This window comes from Leucoraja erinacea, chromosome 25 (genome assembly GCF_028641065.1).
Source record: "Leucoraja erinacea ecotype New England chromosome 25, Leri_hhj_1, whole genome shotgun sequence".
Classification (NCBI taxonomy): domain Eukaryota; kingdom Metazoa; phylum Chordata; class Chondrichthyes; order Rajiformes; family Rajidae; genus Leucoraja; species Leucoraja erinaceus.
The window spans coordinates 27,988,873-28,010,429 of NC_073401.1; the positions used below are offsets into that span (position 1 = coordinate 27,988,873).

A 21,557-nucleotide genomic window follows, 5' to 3' on the forward strand; every position below is an offset into this window, starting at 1 on the left:
GACTTTCACAAATAGCACTTGCTAAACCATTAAACTTCCCAATTTAAACCATTAAACTTCCCAATAGCACTTGCTAAACCATTAAACTTCCCAATTTCTGATCAAGAAATCCTGGAGGATGTGTTTAAAAACAGGCGAAAGAGAGAGGATCAATTGGGAAAGATTAAATGATACTAATATTTGAATCTTAGAGACGTGGAATCATTAAAGCATGACTTAGCATGAGTCTGCAGAAGGGTTCCGGCATGAAACGTCATCCATCCTTTCTCTCCACAGATGCTGCCTGACTTGCTGAGTTACTCCAGCACTTTGTGTCCATCTTAACCATGACTTAGAGTTCAGCTCAGGTTTGGCGCGAACATCATCAGGCCTATTAAACAAAATCATTTCTTTTGATCCTAGAGACTACGGGAAAACAAAGATTAGAGTGACAGTAACCAAAGCAATATCAATAAAAACAATTCAGAAATAGATTCTGACCGAGAAGTGAGAAAATCTACCACAAGTAATTTAAGATAGATAGATAGATAGATAGATAGATAGATAGATAGATAGATAGATAGATAGATAGATAGATAGATAGATAGATAGATAGATAGATAGATACTTTATTAATCCTCTCAGGGAAATTCAGATTCCAGTAGCCAACACAGTCAGAACATAAAGCAGACAATACATAAAATATGGACAATACATAAAAATTAATAAAACATTTTATTAAATGTATTTAATGGATGTGACATATAAATGCAAATAAAAGACTCATTTTTGTGAACAGAATTTAAAGGACGAACCCATCCATATTCTGAATATCGCCCTCAGAGATGGAGACTGTGAAAAGGACGATGAACTGGTGCAGATCTTCAGTACATTCTGCGAATCAAAGGTATCTGTGCAAACCTACTTCTTAAACTTGACCTGATGAACTTAGCAAGAAGGGCCCCGATCCAAAACGTCGCCCATTCCTCCGTTCCAGAATTGCTGTCTGTCCCGCTGAGTTCCTCCAGCATTTTACATCTGTCTTTCGGGGTAAACCAGCATCTGCTGTTCCTTCCTGTACTGCTTTCCATTCAAGCTGTGTATAGATTGCTGTTGAACATGTGCAGGAAGGAACTGCAGTTATACTGAAAATAGGCACAAAATGCTGGAGTATGAGGCAGCATCTCTGGAGAGAAGGAATGGGTGGCGTTTCGGGGTGGAACCCTTCCTCAGAGGATGGGTCTGAGGAATGATGGATCGCTGGCCGGCATGGACCCAGTGGGCCGAAGGGCCTGTTTCCGCGTTGTATCTCTATACTAGATGGTTCCTTCCTACACCGAGGCCCTTATCGTTTTCTGCTTCCTTCACAAATATGTTTCAGGGAAAGTTTTGTTAAAATAACCTTTGCATCCTAAATTCAAAGTTCCTAAAAGCATTGGGCATTTACATTTTTTTTTTTTTGCTATAAAATCTCTCCAAAACGTTAATATTTTATTTCCCTTTGTGTTCACAGAAATCCCATTTGCTTACGTATGGAATCAGACGAATCACCTTCCTAGTTGGACAGAAGGTTTGCTTGTCTAAGTTTGGCCACTGGTCTTTCTGAAGACTTCTGCATCAAAAACGCTTGCGTTTTAAATGTCTACAACGCGATCGCTAAATTTTAGCTTTTCTTTCCCTTTTGCTTTTACAGCGAGAATTTCCCAAGTACTTCACCTTCAGAGCACATGCTGAGGTAACATGAAGCTATCTGCTATTTATGCGAGACTAAGAACAATTGCCTCTTTAAGTTACCGTTCCATGTGTTTGGTGGAACCTCCAAAGTGCCTGTGCGTCCTTTAATTTCTAGGAGCTGTTTAGGTTAGTCTGAAGAAGGGCACCTCATTTTCAGCCCAAAACGTTACCTATCTCCTTCGCTCCATTGATGCTGCTGCACCCGCTGAGTTTCTCCAGCATTTTTGTGTACCTTAGGTTAGTTCTCCTCCACTGTCAGAGTGAGTCGCAGCGCAATTGGAGGAACAGCACCTCATATTTTGATTGGGCAGCTTACACTCCAATGGTATGGATATTGACTTCTCTAACTTCAAGTATCTCTATCTCTCTCCACCCCTCCCCCTTCGCAGTTCTCCGACCAGTCTGGCTGTACCCCAGATTAATATTTATCTCCGTATGCTTCGTTGTCACCTTCTCCGAGCTAACAATAATCTATTCTACATTTTCTTTGATCCCCATCTCCTTTGATGTCTCATTTTCACACCTTATCCTTCCTTATCCCTGTGCCTCCCTCTCCCCCCTGGCTCTCAGTCTGAAGAAGGATCTCAACCTGAAACGTCACCCATTCCTTCTCTCCAGAGATGCTGCCTGTCCCGTTGAGTTACTCCAGCTTTTGTGTCCATCTAGTTTGGTTTAGAGATACAGCGCGGAAACAGGCTCTTCGGCCCACCGAGTCTCCACCGACCAGCGATCCCCGCACATTAACGTCTATCCTACACTAGGGACAACCTTTACATTTATACTAAGCCAATTAACAGAACCAGAACACCCAGAGAAAACCCACGCAGGTTGTTTGAAGAAGGTACAAACTCCGTACCGACATGCACCCATAGCTGGGATCGAACCTGGGCCTCTGGCGCTGTAAGGTAATAACTCTACCGCTGCGCCACCAAGCAGCCTCTTTGGAGAAAGAGGGAAACTCTAAGGTGAAAGTGTGTCATATAAACATATAACCATATAACAATTACAGCACGGAAACAGGCCATCTCGGCCCTACAAGTCCGTGCCGAACAACTTTTTTCCCTTAGTCCCACCTGCCTGCACTCATACCATAACCCTCCATTCCCTTCTCATCCATATGCCTATCCAATTTATTTTTAAATGATACCAACGAACCTGCCGCCACCACTTCCACTGGAAGCTCATTCCACACCGCTACCACTCTCTGAGTAAAGAAGTTCCCCGTCATGTTACCCCTAAACTTCTGTCCCTTAATTCTGAAGTCATGTCCTCTTGTTTGAATCTTCCCTACTCTCAGTGGGAAAAGCTTATCCACGTCAACTCTGTCTCTCCCTCTCATCATTTTAAAGACCTCTATCAAGTCCCCCCTTAACCTTCTGCGCTCCAGAGAATAAAGACCTAACTTATTCAGCCTATCTCTGTAACTTAGTTGTTGAAACCCAGGCAACATGCTAGTAAATCTCCTCTGTACTCTCTCTATTTTGTTGACATCCTTCCTATAATTGGGCGACCAAAATTGTCCTTTGATTTCTGGGACTTGAGTTTGACATTCCATCTGGGAACGTTTCCACTCCATTCCAGCAAGCATGGCTTTTGTTCAGTTAACATAAATCTGCCAGTTATTTGATGTTGACCTTCAGTAGCCAAAATGATGCAAAAATGAGAAATAATAATGAGACCCTGACGTATTAAGACATTACAAAGATGTTCGATCCACGAGCCTTGAAGCTCTTTAGAAGTTGGTGCAATAGGGTGGTGGCAGGTTCAGCATTGCAATGATCAACACCATAGCCTCAGAATAAAAGGATGTTCCTTTAGAAAGGAGATCGGAGGGATTTCTTTAGTCAGTGGGTGGTGAATCTGTGGAATTAATTGCTGCAGAAGGCTGTGGAGGCCAAGTCAATGGCAGATTCTTGATTAGTCACGGTGTCGGGGTGGTGGGGAGAAGGCAGGAGAACGAGGCCCTTGGTTTTTAAAACGAAGGGCCTGTTTCTAAAACAAAAAGTGGGGCAGTCGTTGTACTTGTGTTTAGAAATCTGTGCTCCGTCGGTGCCTTGAAATCTCCCGCTTCAGTTTGCAGAGGATCGTATTTACCGGCACCTGGACCCAGCCCTGGCTTTCCAACTGGAACTCAACCGCATGCAAAACTTCGACCTGGCTGCTGTTCCGTGCGGCAACCACAAGATGCACATGTACCTGGGCGCGGCCAGGGTCAAGAAGGGAGCAGAGGTCACCGACTACCGGTTCTTTGTCCGAGCCATCATGCGGCATCCCGACCTCATCACCAAGGTGAGAAACCTTGACTTTATCGAAACGTCTGAGCGGCAACGTTTTGATAGCGACGCGACATTTCAATCGGCACCGTGTAGGAAGGAACTGTAGACGCTGGTTTAAACCGAAGGTGGGCACAAAATGCTGGGGTCACTAAGTGGGGACAGGCAGCGTCTCTGCGGAGAAGGAATGGGTGACGTTTCGAGTCGAGACCCTTCTTCATTCGGCATGTTGCTTCTCTAGTGGTTGTTTTTTGGTTGGAGTAACCTTTGTTTGGTTGTTTTGTTGTTTGTCTTTTGCTAAAAGTCCGCGAGCATTCCCACTTTCATTTCACTGCACATCTCGTATGTGTATGTGACAAATAAACTTGACTTGACTTCTAAGTGCTAGAAACCCAAACCCAGAAATGGATTGGGAGATTCTATGTAAGAAACCTGAGAAAATATTGAATATTTGATCCATCTAGTGTACCTGCATCCAAAAGACTACGTCGATTTAGTCTATTGTGACCCTTATGCAAACCTTTTAATCAAATGAGGGAAAGTTCTATGTACAAACGGAATTATTTACTAATTTCTTTTCTTATTGCCTTTGAAAATTAAACCATGGTTATGAGCCTTGAAGGTGACCAGCATTTCCCATCACATGTACTAAGGGCCGCACGGTGGCGCAGCGGTAGAGTAGCTGCCTCACAGCGCCAGAGACCCCGGTTCGATCCTGACCATGGGTGCTGTCTGTACGGAGTTTGTACGTTCTCCCCGTGACAGAGTGGATTTTCACCGGTTGCTTCAGTTTCCTCCCCCACACTCCAAAGACATAGAGATGAGTTGGCTTTAGTAACATTTTAAAAGACAGTGTTAGAAGTGTACGTGATGAGTGCTGGTCGGTGCAGGTTCGATGGGCCGAAGGGCCTGCTTCCGTTCTGTATTTCTAAAGGCTAAAGGGTCTTTCATCCATCTGTAAATAACAGGGAATTACAGATGCTGGTTTATACCAAAGAAAGACACAAAATGCTGGAGTAACCCAGCGGGTCAGGCAGAACCCCTGGAGAACGTGGATAGGCGACGTTTCGGGTTGGGACCTTTCTTCAGACTGGAGTAGGGTCTGAGGAAGGGCCCCGAACCGAAACGTCACCTGTTCATGTTTAAATCCTTCCCTCCGTTCCAGGCCTTGTAACTGTATTACCAGGTAACAAAAGCTTCAACGCCCGGAGGTTCATTCAGATACTACACCAATATGGAAACGAGCCATTCCCAAATCTCTAATTAGTTGCACTTTCATCCTTACAGGAGGCCTCTTTTGAATATCTGCAAAACGAGGGGGAGCGACTGCTTCTCGAAGCCATGGATGAACTGGAAGTGGCGTTTAACAAACAGACCGTACACACTGATTGCAACCATATCTTCCTCAACTTTGTGCCGACTGTGATAATGGACCCAATGAAGGTTTGAAAAGCCGATATTTCTTGTCAGTGTTTTTATCCCAACAATAATATTCAGTTGGAGAAACTCAGCGGGTGCAGCAGCATCTATGGAGCGAAGGAAATAGGCAACGTTTCGGGCCGAAACCCTTCAGGTTTCGGCCCGAAACGTTGCCTATTTCCTTCGCTCCATAGATGCTGCTGCACCCGCTGAGTTTCTCCAGCTTTTTTGTGTAACCTTCGATTCTCCAGCATCTGCAGTTCCCTCTTAAACAATAATATTCAGTTCGTTGCTTGGGTTTTTAACATTGAGTTGAAATTTAGTTGAGCTGAGTTTTGTGTGTCAGTTACTATGTTAGTCTGTGTCCAAGATGGCTGTCGGAAGGGAGAGTGGACGCTGGCGCGCTTTAGCTGCCGCTGCTCTCTCTTCACATTGTGTTTTTTGATTTTGTGTCTTTGGAGCGAATTCTGTCTTTAATTTGTGTATTGGTGATGTCCTTATTATTTATTTTACTCCGACTATATGTTTTTTCTCTTCTGTTAATTTCTGTAAGGTGTCCTTGAGACTTTGAAAGGCGCCCGCAAATAAAATGTATTATTATTATTATTATTATTGCCACATGTACCGAGGCGCAGTAAAAGGCTTTTTGCTGCACCCTATATGCATGATAGGAAGCTGAAGGGTAACGTTTCCACACAAACCGGGAAATAGTGCAGAGAAGACTTTGACGAGGATGTTGCCAGGACTTGAGGGCTTGCGCTATAGGGAGAGGTTGGGGAGCCTAGGACTGTATTCCCTGGAGGGGGCGGGAGGCCAGTAGGCCGACAGGTGATCTTATCGAGGCGTATAAAACCATGAGGAGAATAGATGAGGTGAATGCAGGGTAAGGGAATGAAGAACCATAGGTTTAAAGTGAGACAAGCAAGACTTAATAGGACCCTGAGGGGCAATGTTTTCACACAGCGGGTGGTGGGTATGTGGGATGAACTGCCAGAGAAGGTAGTTGAGGGAGGTACCACAACAGCATTTAAAAGACACTTGGACAAGTAACATAGAAGAATAGGGAAGATTCAAACAAGAGAATAGGGAAGATTCAAACAAGAGGACATGACTTCAGAATGAAGGGACAGAAGTTTAGGGGTAATATGAGGGGGAACTTCTTTACGCAGAGAGTGGTAGCGGTGTGGAATGAGCTCCCAGTCGAAGTGGTGGAGGCAGGTTCATTGGTATCATTTAAAAATAAATTGGATAGGCATATGGATGAGAAGGGAATGGAGGGTTATGGTACGAGTGCAGGCAGGTGGGACTAAGGGGAAAAAAATTTGTTCGGCATGGACTTGTAGGGCTGAGATGGCCTGTTTCCGTGCTGTAATTGTTATATGGTTATATATGGTTATAGAAACATAGAAAATAGGTGCTGGAGTAGGCCATTCGGCCTTTCGATCATGGCTGATCATCCAAAATCAGTCCTCCGTTCCTGCTTTTTCCCCACAGGCCTTTGGCCCTAAGAGCTAAATCTATCTCTTGAAAACATCCAGTGAATCGGCCTCCACTGCCTCCTGTGGCAGAGAATTACTCAGATTCACAACTCTCTGTGAGTCAAAAAGTTTTTCCTCATCTCAGTCCTAAATGGCCTACACCTTATTCTTAAACTGTGTGACCCCTGGTTCTGGACTCCAGCAACATGGGGAACATTTTATCCTGCATCTACCCTGTCCGATCCTATAAGAATTTGATATGTTTCTAGAAGAACTCCCTCTCCCCTCACTCTCAGTCTGAAGAAGGGACTCGACCGGAAACGTCACCCATTCCTTCTCTCCAGAGACGCTGCCTGTCCCTCCGAGTTTCTCCAGTATTTTGTGTTTATCAAAGTACATCGTCGCTTCTCTTTAGTACTGAGAGGTGTCACAACAGAGGGAATGTGTTTCCCACCACTATACATTCTGGGCCTTTTTTTTATCCCATTGTACTAATGTTTTTTTCAAATTAATGTTTAGATTGAGAAATCTGTCCATGACATGGTGATGAGGTACGGGAGCAGATTGTGGAAACTCAGGGTACTTCAAGCTGAGCTCAAAATAAATATCCGCCTAACTCCGACGGGGAAGGCAATCCCAATCCGTTTGTTCCTCACAAATGAGTCTGGATACTATTTGGACATGAGCCTGTACAAGGAGGTGGCAAATGCCCGATCTGGACAGGTACTTACTTGCTTTCTGAATAGTGGGACATGTCTCGATAACTGTGGACATGTCTCGATAACTCCCTCTGAAACTCGAATCCCCATTAGAAACGAAGGGAAAAGTCTCAACTAACGGCCTAGACTGTTAATGGTGCAAATCGAAAACAGAAAGGGTGGCACGGTGGCGCAGCTGTAGAGTTACCGCCTTACAGCGCCAGAGACCCGGGTTTGATCCCGACTACGGGTGCTGCCTGTACGGGAGTTTGCACGTTCTCGCTGTGACCTCTGATAGCTTCGGTTTCCTCCCAAACTCCAAAGACGTACAGGTCTGTAGGTTATTTGGCTTGGAATAAAATATAAAAATTGTCCCTAGTGTGTGTAGGATAGTGTTATTGTGCGGGGATCGCTGGTCGATGCGGACTCATTGGGCCTGTTACCATGCTGTATCTCTAAACTAAAACTAAATGGAAGCACTACATAGCTCTGGCGGTTTGTAATAAAGAATGAAGGACACAATATCAGTTGTGAGCACTCGATCATAAGGGAGAGCATATGTTGCAGATTGACAGCATTTTGGAAATTACAGAACAAGAAAAGCTGATGAAATCTTCATTCAGCTTGATGAGCACCCGGGGAAAACCCACGCGGTCACGAGGTGAACGTGCAAACTCTGTACAGACAGCACCCGTAGTCAGGATTGAACCCCGGTCTCTGGCCCTGTGAGGCAGCAACTCTGTGTCGCTAAATTGGAAGACTAAGCGAGAATGAATGAGCTAAATAGTGAGGGATAGATTTAGGAGCTGAACCCTAACATAAACTCGGTGACAGGAAAAATATTCCAGGTGGCAGAATAAATCGCAAGAACATGCAAATGGAATGCCATCCCAGGAATTTTGCACTAATTCTGAAGTCCATTAGCCTTATATATTTTCCAAACAATTTCTAACGAATTTAATGTGAGCAGCTATAATTATTCAGCTTGAAGGGGTGGTAGAGTTAGAGTTGATGCCTTACAGCTTTTGTACGTTCTCCCCGTGACCTGCATGGGTTTTCTCCAGGTGCTCCGGTTTCCCCCCACACTCCAAAGACAGATACGTGAATTGGCTTGGCATAATTGTAAATTGTCCCGAGTGTGCGTAGGATGATGTTAGCGTGCAGGGATCGTTGGTCGGCGCGGAGTCGGTGGGCCGAAGGGCCCGTTTCCGCGGTGTATCTCTAAACTAAAAGAAGTTAGTTCTCCTTTGACTAGACCCTTGACTTGCCGTTCCTGGATGACGTGCAACTTCCGTTAAATTCCCTTCCGAGTAATTGTAACGCAATATCTTCCTCCCGTGCGTTGATTCAGATCATGTTCATTTCATACGGAGACAAACAGGGACCTCTGCATGGGATGTTGATGAACACACCATACGTCACCAAAGACCTGCTCCAGTCCAAGCGATTCCAGGCTCAGTCCTTGGGAACAACCTACGTTTACGATTTTCCAGAAATGTTTCAACAGGTAACGTTGTGCTTTTAAAAAAAACAAACATTTTCTTTGACTAATTTTCTCTCCTCAGAAGGATTGGCAAATCCATTTACAAATGGACACAAAAGTGCTGGAGTAACTCAGCGAGTCAGGCAGCATCTCTAGAGATCATCCCACCATAACCATAGAGCAGCGCTGGAAACAGGCCCTTCGGCCCAACGAGTCTGCACCGACCAGTGATCCCCGCACATTAACACAACCCTACACATACGAGGGCCAATTTTACATTTTTTGTGCCAAGCCAATTAACCTACAAACCTGTGCGTCTTTGGAGTGTGGGGGGAAACCGAAGATCTTAGAGAAAATCCACGCAGGTCACGGGGAGAAAGTACAAACTCCGTAGAGACAAGCGCCCGTAGTCAGGATTGAACCCGGGTCTCTGGCGCCGTGAGGCAGTGATTCTACCGCTGGGCCACAATACCTCATTACTATCTACATCATCAGTGACCCTCGGACTATCCTTGATCGGACTTTGCTGGCTTAACGTTATTCCCTTATCATGTATCTGTACACTGTAAACTACTCGATTGTAATCATGCATTGTCTTTCCACTGACTGGATAGCATACAACAAAAAGCTTTTCACTGTACCTCGGTACACATGACAATAAACTAAACTGTAGCTGAGAACATGGGTAGGAGGCATTTCAGACACCGACTCCTGTCTGAAGAGGGGTCTCGACCCGAAACGTCACCCTGTCCTTCTCTCCAGAGATGCTGCCTGTCCCGCTGAGTTACTCCAGCTTTTCGTGTCTATCTTCGGTTTAAACCAGCATCTGCAGTTCCTTCCTACACAGGATGGTTAAGATGGGGTCTAGTAGAGCACATAATCTGAAAACCTTTCCACCTCCTTGTGTTGTGATATAGGCTCTCCTTAAGATGTGGGGATCTGAAATGGAATATCCCAAAGAACCACTGCAATGTACAGAACTGGTGCTGGACTCGCATGGCCAATTGGTGCACATGAACAGGATCCCTGGATGTAATGAGGTATGTGCAGCTCATTCTCCATATACGAATAACCTTGGTGGCTACCATCACTAAAAATCTTTAACAATATATCAGAAGATCTATTTAAAATGCACAGGCTGCATATTACCAATGAGTAATATTGTTTGCCCCAACCCTCCTATATCAAAAATCTTCTACCCCAAGTCCCTTAGGTCGGCCGACTTGGGTCTACTGACTATCCCGCGGTCTAGGTTTAAGCTCAGGGGTGACTGCGCTTTTGCAGTTGCAGCACCTCGACTGTGGAACAGCATCCCTCTCCTCATCAGAACTGCCCCCTCCATCGACTCCGTTAAAGTCGAGGCTCCAAACCTATTTCTACTCCCTAGCGTTTTTGAGTCCCTCTGAAGGGGGCCCTGTAAACAGTTTATGTATGTATGTGTTGTTAGGTCTGTGTACCATTGTATGTAGCACATTAGTACCTGAACTGATGTACAGCACTTTGGTCAACGTGAGTTGTTTTTAAATGTGCTATACAAATAAAACTGATTGATTGATTGAGTGAGTTGGTGCCACAGGTGGCTGTGGAGGCCAAGTCATTGGGTATCATTAAACAAGAAGGTGGCACGGTGGCACACCAGCAGAGTTCCAGCCTTACAGCGCCAGAGACCCAGCTTTGATCCTGACTACGGGCGCTGTCTGTACAGAGTTTGTACGTTCTCTCCGTGACCTGCGTGAGTTTTCGAAATCTTCGGTTTCCTCCCACACTCCAACGACTGCAGGTTTGTGGGTTAATTGGCTTGGTGTAAATGTAACATTGTCCCTAGCATGTGTAGGATAGTGCTAGGGTGCGGATCGCTGGTCGGCACGGACGCGGTGGGCCGAAGGGCCTTCTTTCAAGAGAGAGCTAGATAGGGCTCTTAAAGATAGCCGTGTCAGGAGATATGGGGAGAAGGCAGGAACGGGGTACTGATTGGGGATGATCAGCCATGATCACATTGAATGGCGGTGCTGGCTCGAAGGGCCGAATGGACTACTCCTGCACCTATTGTCTATTGTCTTTCAGCTTTGTATCTCTGAACTAAAACTACAAACCTCTTGTGTTAAACATGACTTGTTTGTGCTTCCCTCAGGTGGGAATGGTGGCTTGGAAAATGAATTTGAAAACTCCAGAATATCCTGACGGCCGCGACATTGTTGTCATTTGTAACGACATCACATTTAAGATCGGCTCATTTGGCCCAGAGGAGGATTTGTTGTTCCTCCGAGCCTCGCAACTCGCCAGAGCCGAAGGCATCCCGAGGATCTACATAGCAGCTAACAGCGGCGCCAGGATCGGGCTTGCTGAAGAGATAAGGAACATGTTCCAGGTTGCGTGGGAGGATCCAGATGATCCATACAAGGTACACCCTTCATTTCTGACCCTCTACCTTCATAGTTTTGGGCGGCACAGGTGGTGCTGCCTCACAGCACCAGAGACCCGGGTTCGATCCTGAGTGTGGGCGCTGTCTGTTTTTACATTCTCCTCGTGACCGCGTGGGATTTCTCCGGATGCTTCAGTTTCCTCCCACACTCCAAAGGCGTGCAGGTTTGTAGGTTAATTGCCTTCGATAAAATTGTAAATTGACCCTAGTGTGTGTAGGATAGTGCAAGTGTATGTGGTGATCGCTGGTCGGTGCGGACTCAATGGGCTGAAGGGCCTGTTTCCGTGCTGTATCTCTAAAGTGTAAAACTGTCCAATTCCAGCACCCTAGTCTTTCCATTGAGTGGGGCCCTAATGCTTACTTGGAAGATCAATGGAATAATGTTATAAGCATAGTTAGTGTAGTATGTAAAAGGACACAGAGTGCTGGAGTAACTCGGTGAGTCAGGCAGCATCTCTGCAGAATGTGGAGCAGTGTCATTTCGAGAAGGATCCCGAACCCAAATCTCACCTATCCACGATAGACACAAAATGCTGGAGTAACTCAGCGGGACAGGCAGCATTTCTGGAGAGAAGGAATGGGTGACGTTTCAGGACGAGTCTGAAGAAGGGGTTTGACCCGAAACGTCACCTATTCCTTCTCTCCAGAGATGCCGTCTGACCCGCTGAGTTACTCCAGCACACTGTGTGTCAATCTATGTAAACCAGCATCTGCAGTTCCTTGTTTCTATAGTATTGTACGTATAGGATGCATTTAGGGAACAAGCTACTAGAAGCAGCGACATCCCAGTGGGTGGAGGTCGGGCAATACATTTATGTACATTTAAAAGACACTTAGTAGAACCTCCCTGCTCCTAGGGACATCTAAGGTTGGCTGGAATATGGGTACCATGACACCCCAGGTCTTGGCCCAAACATGTGGGACTAAACTCGCATCTGTTTGGTAACCCCAGTCTGCAGTGCAGATGAGATGGGTTTCCTTCTCTCCAGAGATGCTGACTCACTGAAAGTCAGCAAGGTCATAAGTGATAGGAGTAGAATTAGGCCATTCAGCCCATCAAGTCTTCTCCGCCATCCAATCTTGGCTGATCTCCTAACCCCATTCTCCTACCTTATCCCCATAACCTCTGACACCCGTACTAATCAAGAATTTATCTATCTCTGCCTTAAAAATCTATCTCTGCCACTGACTTGGCCTCCACAGCTTTCTGTGACAAAGAATTCCAGAGTCACCACCCTCTGACTAAAGAAATTGCTCCTCATCTCCTTCCTAAAAGAACGTCCTTTAATTCTGAGGCTGTGACCTCTAGTCCTAGACTCTCCCATAAACACCCCATGTCATGCTATTGAGCTTGAGAACTCTATAACTTAAAATCTTACGTTCAAAACGCAAATCGTGCTTGGACTAACTAAATTAAGAAGCATTGTCAGAATATAGTTTTGTGAGATATGCTTGTCTATGGTTTTTAACTATATTGAAATATAAAAAGGGTGTTCTAAAATGCTGTTGTTTAACTTTTTTCTAATATTTATTTTATTTGTTAGGGCTTCAAGTACCTCTATTTGACACCTCAGGATTACACCAGAATTAGCCCTATTAATTCTGTGCACTGTGAAAATGTGGAGGAGGATGGAGAATATCGGTGGGTAGGAAGGAAGTGATGTAACATTGACTTCTCTAACTTGAAGTAACTCTTGCTTTCCCTCTCTCTCCATCCCTCCCCCATCCTAGTTCTCCGACCAGTCTGACTGACATCCTAGAAACATAGAAACATACAAAATAGGTGCAGGAGTAGGCCATTCGGCCCTTTGAGCCTGCACTGCCATTCAATATGACCATGGCTGATCATCCAACTCAGCATCCTGTACCTGCCTTCTCTCCATACCCCCTGATCCCTTTAGCCACAAGGGCCACATCTAACTCCCTCTTAAATATAGCCAATGAACTGTGGCCTCAACTACATTCTGTGGCAGAGAATTCCAGAGATTCACCACTCTCTGTGTAAAAAATGTTTTTCTCATCTCCTGATTAAATTTTACCTCTGTATGCTTCATTGTCAACTTCCCCAAGCTAACAATGATCCAGTCTCCATTTTCCTTGATCTCTCGTCCCATCTCTCGTTTTCTCGTTTTCACACTTTACCCTTCCATATCTCTGTGTCTCCCTCTCCCCTGACTCTCTTGTCGGAAGAAGGATCTGGACCCTAAACGTCACCCATTCCTTCCATCCACAGATGCTGCCTGTCCCGCTGAGTTACTCTAGCATTTTGAGACTAACGAAGGTGTCTTGAGCAGAAACACACTTCATGCATCTGAAATATCTGGTTGATGTTGGACCAAAGGAAAAAAAATCTCTCAAATGTGCTGCTGCGTTATTTGTTGAACGGTTCATAAAGTTTGCGGCAAATAGGTGTTTCTATTTGTGGCATGGTGGCGCAGCGGTAGAGTTACTGCCCGACAGTCGATCCTGACAACACGTTGCTGTGTGTCCAGAGATGGTACAGATACATTCTCACAGTGACGGTGTGGGTTTTCTCCGGGTGTCCCTATTTAGTCCAGAGGTACAGCGTGGAAACAGGCCCATCAGCCCACCAAGTCCGCACCGACCAGCGATCCCCGCGCACTAACACTATCCTACACACACACAGTAGGCACACTTTTTACATTTACTGTGCAATCAGAAGGTATTCAGCCCCTTCACTTTTTCCACATTTTGTTACGTTACAGCCTTATTCTAAAAAGATTAATTTAATCATCAATCTACACACAATGCCCCACAATAAAAAAGCAAAAACAGGTGTCTCGAAATTTGTGCAAAGTAATTAAAAAGAAATAACTGAAAAATCGCAAATTGAGTGGTGGAGTAGACTCGATGGGCCGAATGGCCTGATTCTACTCCAATAACTTGTGAACTTTGTTTTCCAGATACGTTATAACAGACATTATTGGCACCGAGGAAGGCTTGGGGGTGGAGAACCTTCGTGGCGCTGGTACAATCGCTGGAGAGTCCTCGCTAGCTTACAACGACATTGTCACCATCAGTCTGGTACGTGTGACTGCCCGAGCCCCTTCAGAGTTTAGTTTAGTTTATTACTGTCACGTGTACCGAGGTACAGGGAGAAGCTTTTTTTTCCTTGCGTAACGTCCAGTCAATAAAAGACTGTGTACAGATAAAGGTTGAGGGTTGCAACATCTAGTGCAGGATATAACGTTGAAGTCCGAGTACGGGCGGCACGGTGGCACAGCGGTAGAGTTGCTGCCTTACAGCGCCAGAGACCGGGGTTTGAACCTGACTACGGGTGTTTGTCTGTACGTTCTTCCCGTGACCTGCGTGGGTTTACTCCGAGATCTTCAGTTTCCTCCCACACTCTAAAGATGTACAGGTTTGTAGGTTAATCGGCTTGGTATAAATGTAAAGATTGTCCCTAGTGTGTGTAGGGCAGCGTCAATGTGTGGGGATTGCCGGTCGGCACGGACTCGGTGGGCCGAAGGGCCTGTTTCCGCGCTGTATAACTAAACTAAACGATAACTAACCTAAAGAAAGTTTAAAGGTCTCCCAAGAGGTAGATGGGAGATCAGGACCACACTCTAGTTGTTGAGAGTTACCTGATACAAGCTGGGAAGAAAATGTCCCTGAATCCCTGAAGGGATGCGTTTTCAAACTTTTGTACTTCTTCCATGATGGGGGGGTTATGCTAACCTGAGAATTCCCAATGTTATTGCTAGATGATGGGCTGCGTTACTGGGATAGAGCGTATACTACACAGTTTATTACACTGTTGATTGTGGATCCTATCTCTTTCTAAGGTCATAAAAGTCAAAGAACATTTGCAAATAGAGCAGTTCAAGAAGTGAGGCGAGAGTCCTTTAAGAAGTGTACATTTAAGAAACAATTCCACGGGTACATGGATAGGAAAGGTTTAGTGGGATATATGGGCCAATACGCAAACGTTTTAACAGATACATGGATAGACCAGGTTTAGCGGGAGATGGGCCAAAACGCAGGCAGGTGGGACTAGTGTAGATGGGGCATATTGGTCGGCGTGGGCAAGTTGGGCCATTGTATGACTCTGACTTTAAGGGACCTGACCCAAAATCTCCACTGAAGTGTACATTTAAGAAACATTTAGACAAGTACATCTGAGTATCTTTACTCAGAGAGTGGTAGCTGTGTGGAATGAGCTTCCAGTGAGGGTGGTGGAGGCAGGTTCATTTTTATCATTTAAAAATAAATTGGATAGTTATATGGACGGGAAGGGAATGGAGGGTTATGGTCTGAGCGCAGGTATATGGGACTAGGGGAGATTATGTGTTCGGCACGGACTAGAAGGGTCGAGATGGCCTGTTTCCGTGCTGTAATTGTTATATGGTTATATGGTTACATGGATAGGACAGGTTTAAAGGGATATGGACCAAAACACAGGCAGGTGGGACTAGTGTGGATTGGGTACGCTGGTCGGCAAGGGCAAGTTGGGCCTGTTTCCACACTCTATGACTCTATTAGTCTAATCACTGCCCTAGACATCTAGATCGCTTTTTGTTGGAATGTGGCATCAATACTTGAGGTTTATTGGCTTCGATGGGGAAGAACTCCACCTTCAAATGGTAACTAACTGCAGAAACGCACGGTTTGCTAAGTTTAAATAACCCTTTTGTGCTTTGCAGGTGACGTGCCGTGCAATAGGCATCGGAGCCTACTTGGTGAGACTGGGGCAACGTGTCATCCAAGTGGAGAACTCACATATTATTCTCACTGGAGCCAGTGCGCTGAACAAGGTCACAATATGAGCTTTTCACTTTCTATTGCAATGTTGCCAAGTTGGAACTAAGTTAAGCTCTGACGCTTTGAATGACTGAAATTCCAACTTCTGTTGTCACATCAAGCCAAGTGCAATGGTGGCCATCAAGTGGGCGGCAGCGGGTAGAGCTGCTGCCTCACAACGCCAGTTCACTTCTGACTACGGGTACTGTCAGTGTGGAAATTGTTAGTTCTCCTCGTGACCTGTGTGGGTTTTCTCCGGGTGCTCCGGTTTCCTCCCACACTCCAAAGACGTGCAGCTTTGTAGGTTGTGTAGGAAGGAACTGCAGATGCTGATTTAAACCGAAGATTGACACAAACAGCTGGAGTAACTCAGCGGGACAGGCAGCCTCTCTGGAGAGAAGGAATTAGTGACGTTTTGGGTCAGATTACTAGTCTGAAGAAGGGTCTCGACCAGAAACATCACTAATTCCTTCTCTCCAGAGATGCTGCCTGGCCCGCTGAGTTACTCCAGCTTTTTGTGCCTATCTTCAGCTTTGTAGCTTAACTGGCCTCTGTAAAATGCAGATTGAAACATAGAAAATAGATGCAGGAGGAGGCCATTCGGCCCTTCGAGCCAGCACCGTCATTCATTGTGATCATGGCTGGGAATGAATGAATGAATAACAAGTCCCAGTGAAACTCTTTGCTTGCATGCCCAAGGTATGCGAATAGTTGCCACATAAAGGGCACTGACAAAGTCACAAAGTATCCCGCGCCGAGTCCTCCTTTGTTCCGAAGGGCTTGTTTCCATGCTGTATCTCTAAAGTCCAACAGACCTGAAACGTTAATTGTTTTCTGCAAATTACCCCCTAATGTGTAGGATGCAAAAGTGAGATAACATGGAACTAGTGTGTGTAGGATAGTGTTCGTGTACGGGTGGTCGATGGCCGGTGCCGACTCGGTGGGCTGAAGGCGCTGTTTCCGCGCTGCGTCTTCGAAGCTTAAAGTCTAAAAGGACCTGAAACGTCACCTGTCCCTGTTCTCCAGAGACACCGCCTGACCCGCTGAGTTACTCCAGCGCTCTGTGTCCTCCAGGGAAAATGTTGTGCTCTCTTTTTTTACTCTCGCCCGCAGTGCTGAAGTGGTTGTCCTCTGCTGTTCCTCGCAGGTTCTTGGACGGGAGGTGTACACATCCAACAACCAGCTGGGTGGAGTGCACATTATGCACAACAATGGAATATCACACACAACTGCCCCCGATGACTTTGAAGGGGTCTACACCATCTTAGAGTGGCTCTCCTACATGCCTAAGGTATTTATTCTTAATGGTTTACTGTGTGTCGTGTTGTTACTTGTGAGCCTGCCTCAACTACCTCCTCCAGCAGTTTGTTCCATGTACCCACCACCCCGTGTATTAAAAAATGTTGCCCTTCAGGTTCCTATTAAATATTTTCTCCCCTCACCTTAAACCCTATGTCCCCCTGGTTTCTGATTCCCCTACTCTGTGCATTTCCCCCGTCTATTCCCCTCACAGCCCATCACTCTCATCATGAACGAGTTTAACCAGCCACGTTGTTTCAAACTAAAACTTTCTGTATCCAAAAACACTTTAATTCACGAGGATTGGACATTTATTGATGTGAATGTTGTCCCACCTACAATCCTCTCCTTCCTTATAAAAAGCACTTTTGATTGGAATAGCTGGTAATATCTATCAAACTTCTGTGTCTCCTACAGAAATCTCCTATTTAACACTATTTTGTGTTATCATAAGGTCACTAAGGTCATTCGTGATAGGAGCAGAATTGGGCCATTCGGCCCATCAGGTCTACTCCGCCATTCAATCATGGCTGATCTATCTCTACTTCCGAATCCCATTCTCCTGCCTTCTCCCCATAAGCCCGGACACCCGTACTAATCAAGAATCTATCTATCTCTGCCTTAAAAATATCCACTGACTTGGCCTCCACAGCCTTCTGTGGCAAAGAATTCCACAGATTCACCACCCTTTTCTTTGGGAATAGAATGAAATAATATATAACAGTAAATGTTTTTATTCTGTTCCATTAGAACAATACAAGCCCAGTGCCTATAATCACCCCAAAGGATTGTCCTGAGAGGGAGATTGACTTTGTACCAAGCAAAGCCCCGTATGATCCTCGCTGGATGCTGGCTGGCAGACCTCATCCAAGTAAGAGAACACTCAATATATATTGCTAGAAGACACAAAGTGCTGGAGTAACTCAGCGGGTCAGGCAGCATGTCCGGAGTTTACAACCCAGGTGGTATGAATATTGGTTTCTCTAAGAAAAACACAAAAAGCTGGAGTAATTCAGTGGGACAGGCAGTGTCTCTGGAGAGGAATGGGTGACGTTTCGGGTCGAGACCCTTCTTCTAAGTTCAAGTGACCCCTGTATCCCCTCTCTCTCTCCGTCCCTCCCCACCAAGTTGTTGTACTAGTTTCAAAGCCGCCTTGTTGAGTTTCATTGTCTGTATCTAGTTTTCACCTATGCCAACAATGGCCTATTGACTTTCTCGTCGTCGTTTTTTTGCATACCTTTCATCAATTTGCTCTACATCTCTCGATATCGCCGTGGATATCTCTCGTTTCATTTTCCCTGACTCTTTGTCTGAAGAAGTGTCTCGACCCGAATCGCCACCCATTCTTTCTCTCCAGAGCTGCTGCCCGTCCCGCTGAGTTACTCTAGCTTTTTCTGTCTACCTCTGGAAAACATGGTGACGTTTCGGGTCGAGACCTTCCTTCGGACTGATTGTGGTGGGTCAGGGAGAGAAAGCTGGAGAGTACAGGGGCAGGATAAAGCCAACCAAGAGGTGAGTGATAGGTGAACAGAGGTCAAAGGCCGGAGGTGAAATAAGACTAAAGGGCCTGTCCCACAGCGGCGACCTAATCCGCGAGTTCTGGCGAGTTTGCCCTCGAGTCATACTCGCAGCATGATCGACACGAGATCCTAGGAGGTCTTTGTAACTCTCCTTCATGCTCGAGAGTGGTCTCCGCGTACTCGAGGCCTCAGCTAGGTTGCGGCGTATTTTTCAACATGTTGAAAAATGCCCGCGAGTAAAAAAGGTTGCCATGGAAAAAAATGGATACTTTTTTTACTCGTAGGTTTAGTCGAGGTAGGTCGTAGTAGGTTGGCATGTTAGTCGTGGGTGATCGAGGGTAGTCGGGGGCAGTCATTGATAGTCTTCAACATAGTCGAAGGAGGTCCTCAACGTGACATTTTTTCTAAACTCGCCAATTAGATCGCCGCAGTGGGACAGCCCCTTAGAGGATTGAAGAGTTGTGGGTTGTGAAGCTGGAGGAAGGAATGGAGGTAGAAACAAAGAACTGCAGATGCTGGTTTGTACCAAAGAGAGACACAAAGTGCTGCAGTAGCTCAGCAGATCCGACAGCATCTCTGGAGAAATGTCTCCGGTTGGGATCCTTCAGCAGGATCTGACGGTGGAGGAGGAAGGGGAGAAGTGGGAAGAGTGGGGGGGGGGGGGGGGGAGGGTGGTTGGTAGAGGTCTCCCTGATGCTAACCATTTGAACTCCCCTTCCCATTTCCACGCTGACCTTTCTGTCCTGGGTCTCCTCCACTGTCAGAGTGTCAAAAGCCACATGCCTTTTTTCCTGATGCAATGTTTTTTTGATCTACAGCTGTCAAAGGTGCCTGGCAGACTGGCTTCTTTGACCATGCCTCCTTCAAGGAAATCATGGAACCCTGGGCCCAGACTGTGGTGGTGGGAAGAGCAAGGTACAAACTAGTTCATGACCATTTTGTTTTGAAGTGTACGGTTGGCCAAGGAATAGAGAAACATTTAGTCTGTACCCTTAGTCAAGTCAAGTCAAGTCAAGTCAAGTCAAGTTTATTTGTCACATACACATACGAGATGTGCAGTGAAATGAAAGTGGCAATGCTCACGGACTTTTGTGCAAAAGACAAACAACAAAACAACCAAACAAATTATAAACACAATCATAACACACATATTCTTTTACATAATAAATAATGGAAGGAAAAACATTCAGTAGAGTTAGTCCCTGGTGAGATAGGCGTTTACAGTCCGAATTGCCTCTGGGAAGAAACTCCTTCTCAACCTCTCCGTTCTCACCGCATGGCAACGGAGGCGTTTGCCTGACCGTAGCAGCTGGAACAGTCCGTTGCAGGGGTGGAAGGGGTCTGTTTTATTCCTGACTTTCCTTTCATGCTATATTCTCGTTTAAAATAAAGAACGACTTCACCATCACCGACCCTAATTCAGCGTATCGAGTCGAGACCCTGGTCCAAGTCGGCGACTATCACTTATCCTCCACAGATAGGTGTAAGGTGAAGGGGAAAAATGTTTTGACAGGAATCTGAGGGGTAACTTTTTCACACAAAGGGTGGTGGGTGTATGGAACGAGCTGCCGGAGGAGGTAGTTGAGGCTGGGACTATCCCCACGTTTGAGAAACAGTTATACAGGCACATGGTTCGGAGGGATATGGGCCAAAGCAGGCAGGTGGGACTAGGGTAGCTGGGACATGTCGGCCAGTGCGGGCAAGTTGGGCCGAAGGGCCTGTTTCCACGCTGTATCACTCTATGGCTCGAAGCCACCGACGTGGCCACTGTCCAGTGCTGAAATGACCAAATTAGTGATCGTTCCATTCACCCACCACCCTTTGCGTGAAAAGGTTACCACTCAGATTCTTACTCAACCTTTCCCCCCTCACGTTGTCCTCTAGGTCTCGGTCCCACTATTCTGGGCCAGAGACTCGATCTATGTATGTCTACCTGATCTATTCCTCTCACGACTTTTATAAATCTCTATCTGTAAGCTTCTTCAATGTTATCTGGGTTTAATAATCGTGAGCTGGGAGCCTAACTATCTCATGCAGGTTAGGAGGAATTCCAGTGGGAGTAATCGCAGTGGAGACCCGGACTGTTGAATTGACAAACCCAGCAGATCCAGCGGACCCGGAATCAGAGTCAAAAGTGAGTGAGTAGTCTCCACGGAGAAGCATTGTGCGATCGACAGCCCTTTCTGCTTGAGAAGGGGACAGCAGCACCTAAACTCTCCGTCCCATTCCCACACTGACCACCTCTCTGTCCCAGGCCTCCTCCACTGTCAGAGCGAGGCCACACACAAATTGGAGGAACATCACCTCGTATTTCGCTTGGGCGGCTTACAATCCAGTGGCATACAATACAATACAAATACAAATTTATTATCATTTGAGCCCCAGTGAGACTCAAACGAAATGTTGTTTCCACAGCCATACAAACAAAGACACTGTCTTACAGACATACACATAATTAAATTCACACAAACATCCATCACAGTGAAGCCAC

General features: G+C 45.9%; 1 protein-coding gene across 2 annotated transcripts in view; it reads left to right on the forward strand.

Annotated features, from left to right (window-relative positions):
• The window catches only part of acacb (acetyl-CoA carboxylase beta), an 86,750-nt gene that overhangs the window by 50,402 nt on the left and 14,791 nt on the right, over window positions 1-21,557 (forward strand). For both annotated transcript variants that reach the window (XM_055655369.1, XM_055655370.1), the window contains 16 exons: window positions 779-886; window positions 1,493-1,549; window positions 1,673-1,714; window positions 3,787-4,002; window positions 5,274-5,429; window positions 7,403-7,606; window positions 8,933-9,088; window positions 9,982-10,104; window positions 11,196-11,465; window positions 13,031-13,128; window positions 14,411-14,531; window positions 16,151-16,261; window positions 17,395-17,538; window positions 18,297-18,417; window positions 19,885-19,981; window positions 21,104-21,200. In XM_055655369.1, the coding sequence (XP_055511344.1) occupies window positions 779-886; window positions 1,493-1,549; window positions 1,673-1,714; window positions 3,787-4,002; window positions 5,274-5,429; window positions 7,403-7,606; window positions 8,933-9,088; window positions 9,982-10,104; window positions 11,196-11,465; window positions 13,031-13,128; window positions 14,411-14,531; window positions 16,151-16,261; window positions 17,395-17,538; window positions 18,297-18,417; window positions 19,885-19,981; window positions 21,104-21,200 (2,121 nt within the window). The remainder of the gene's footprint in view (window positions 1-778; window positions 887-1,492; window positions 1,550-1,672; window positions 1,715-3,786; window positions 4,003-5,273; window positions 5,430-7,402; window positions 7,607-8,932; window positions 9,089-9,981; window positions 10,105-11,195; window positions 11,466-13,030; window positions 13,129-14,410; window positions 14,532-16,150; window positions 16,262-17,394; window positions 17,539-18,296; window positions 18,418-19,884; window positions 19,982-21,103; window positions 21,201-21,557) is intronic.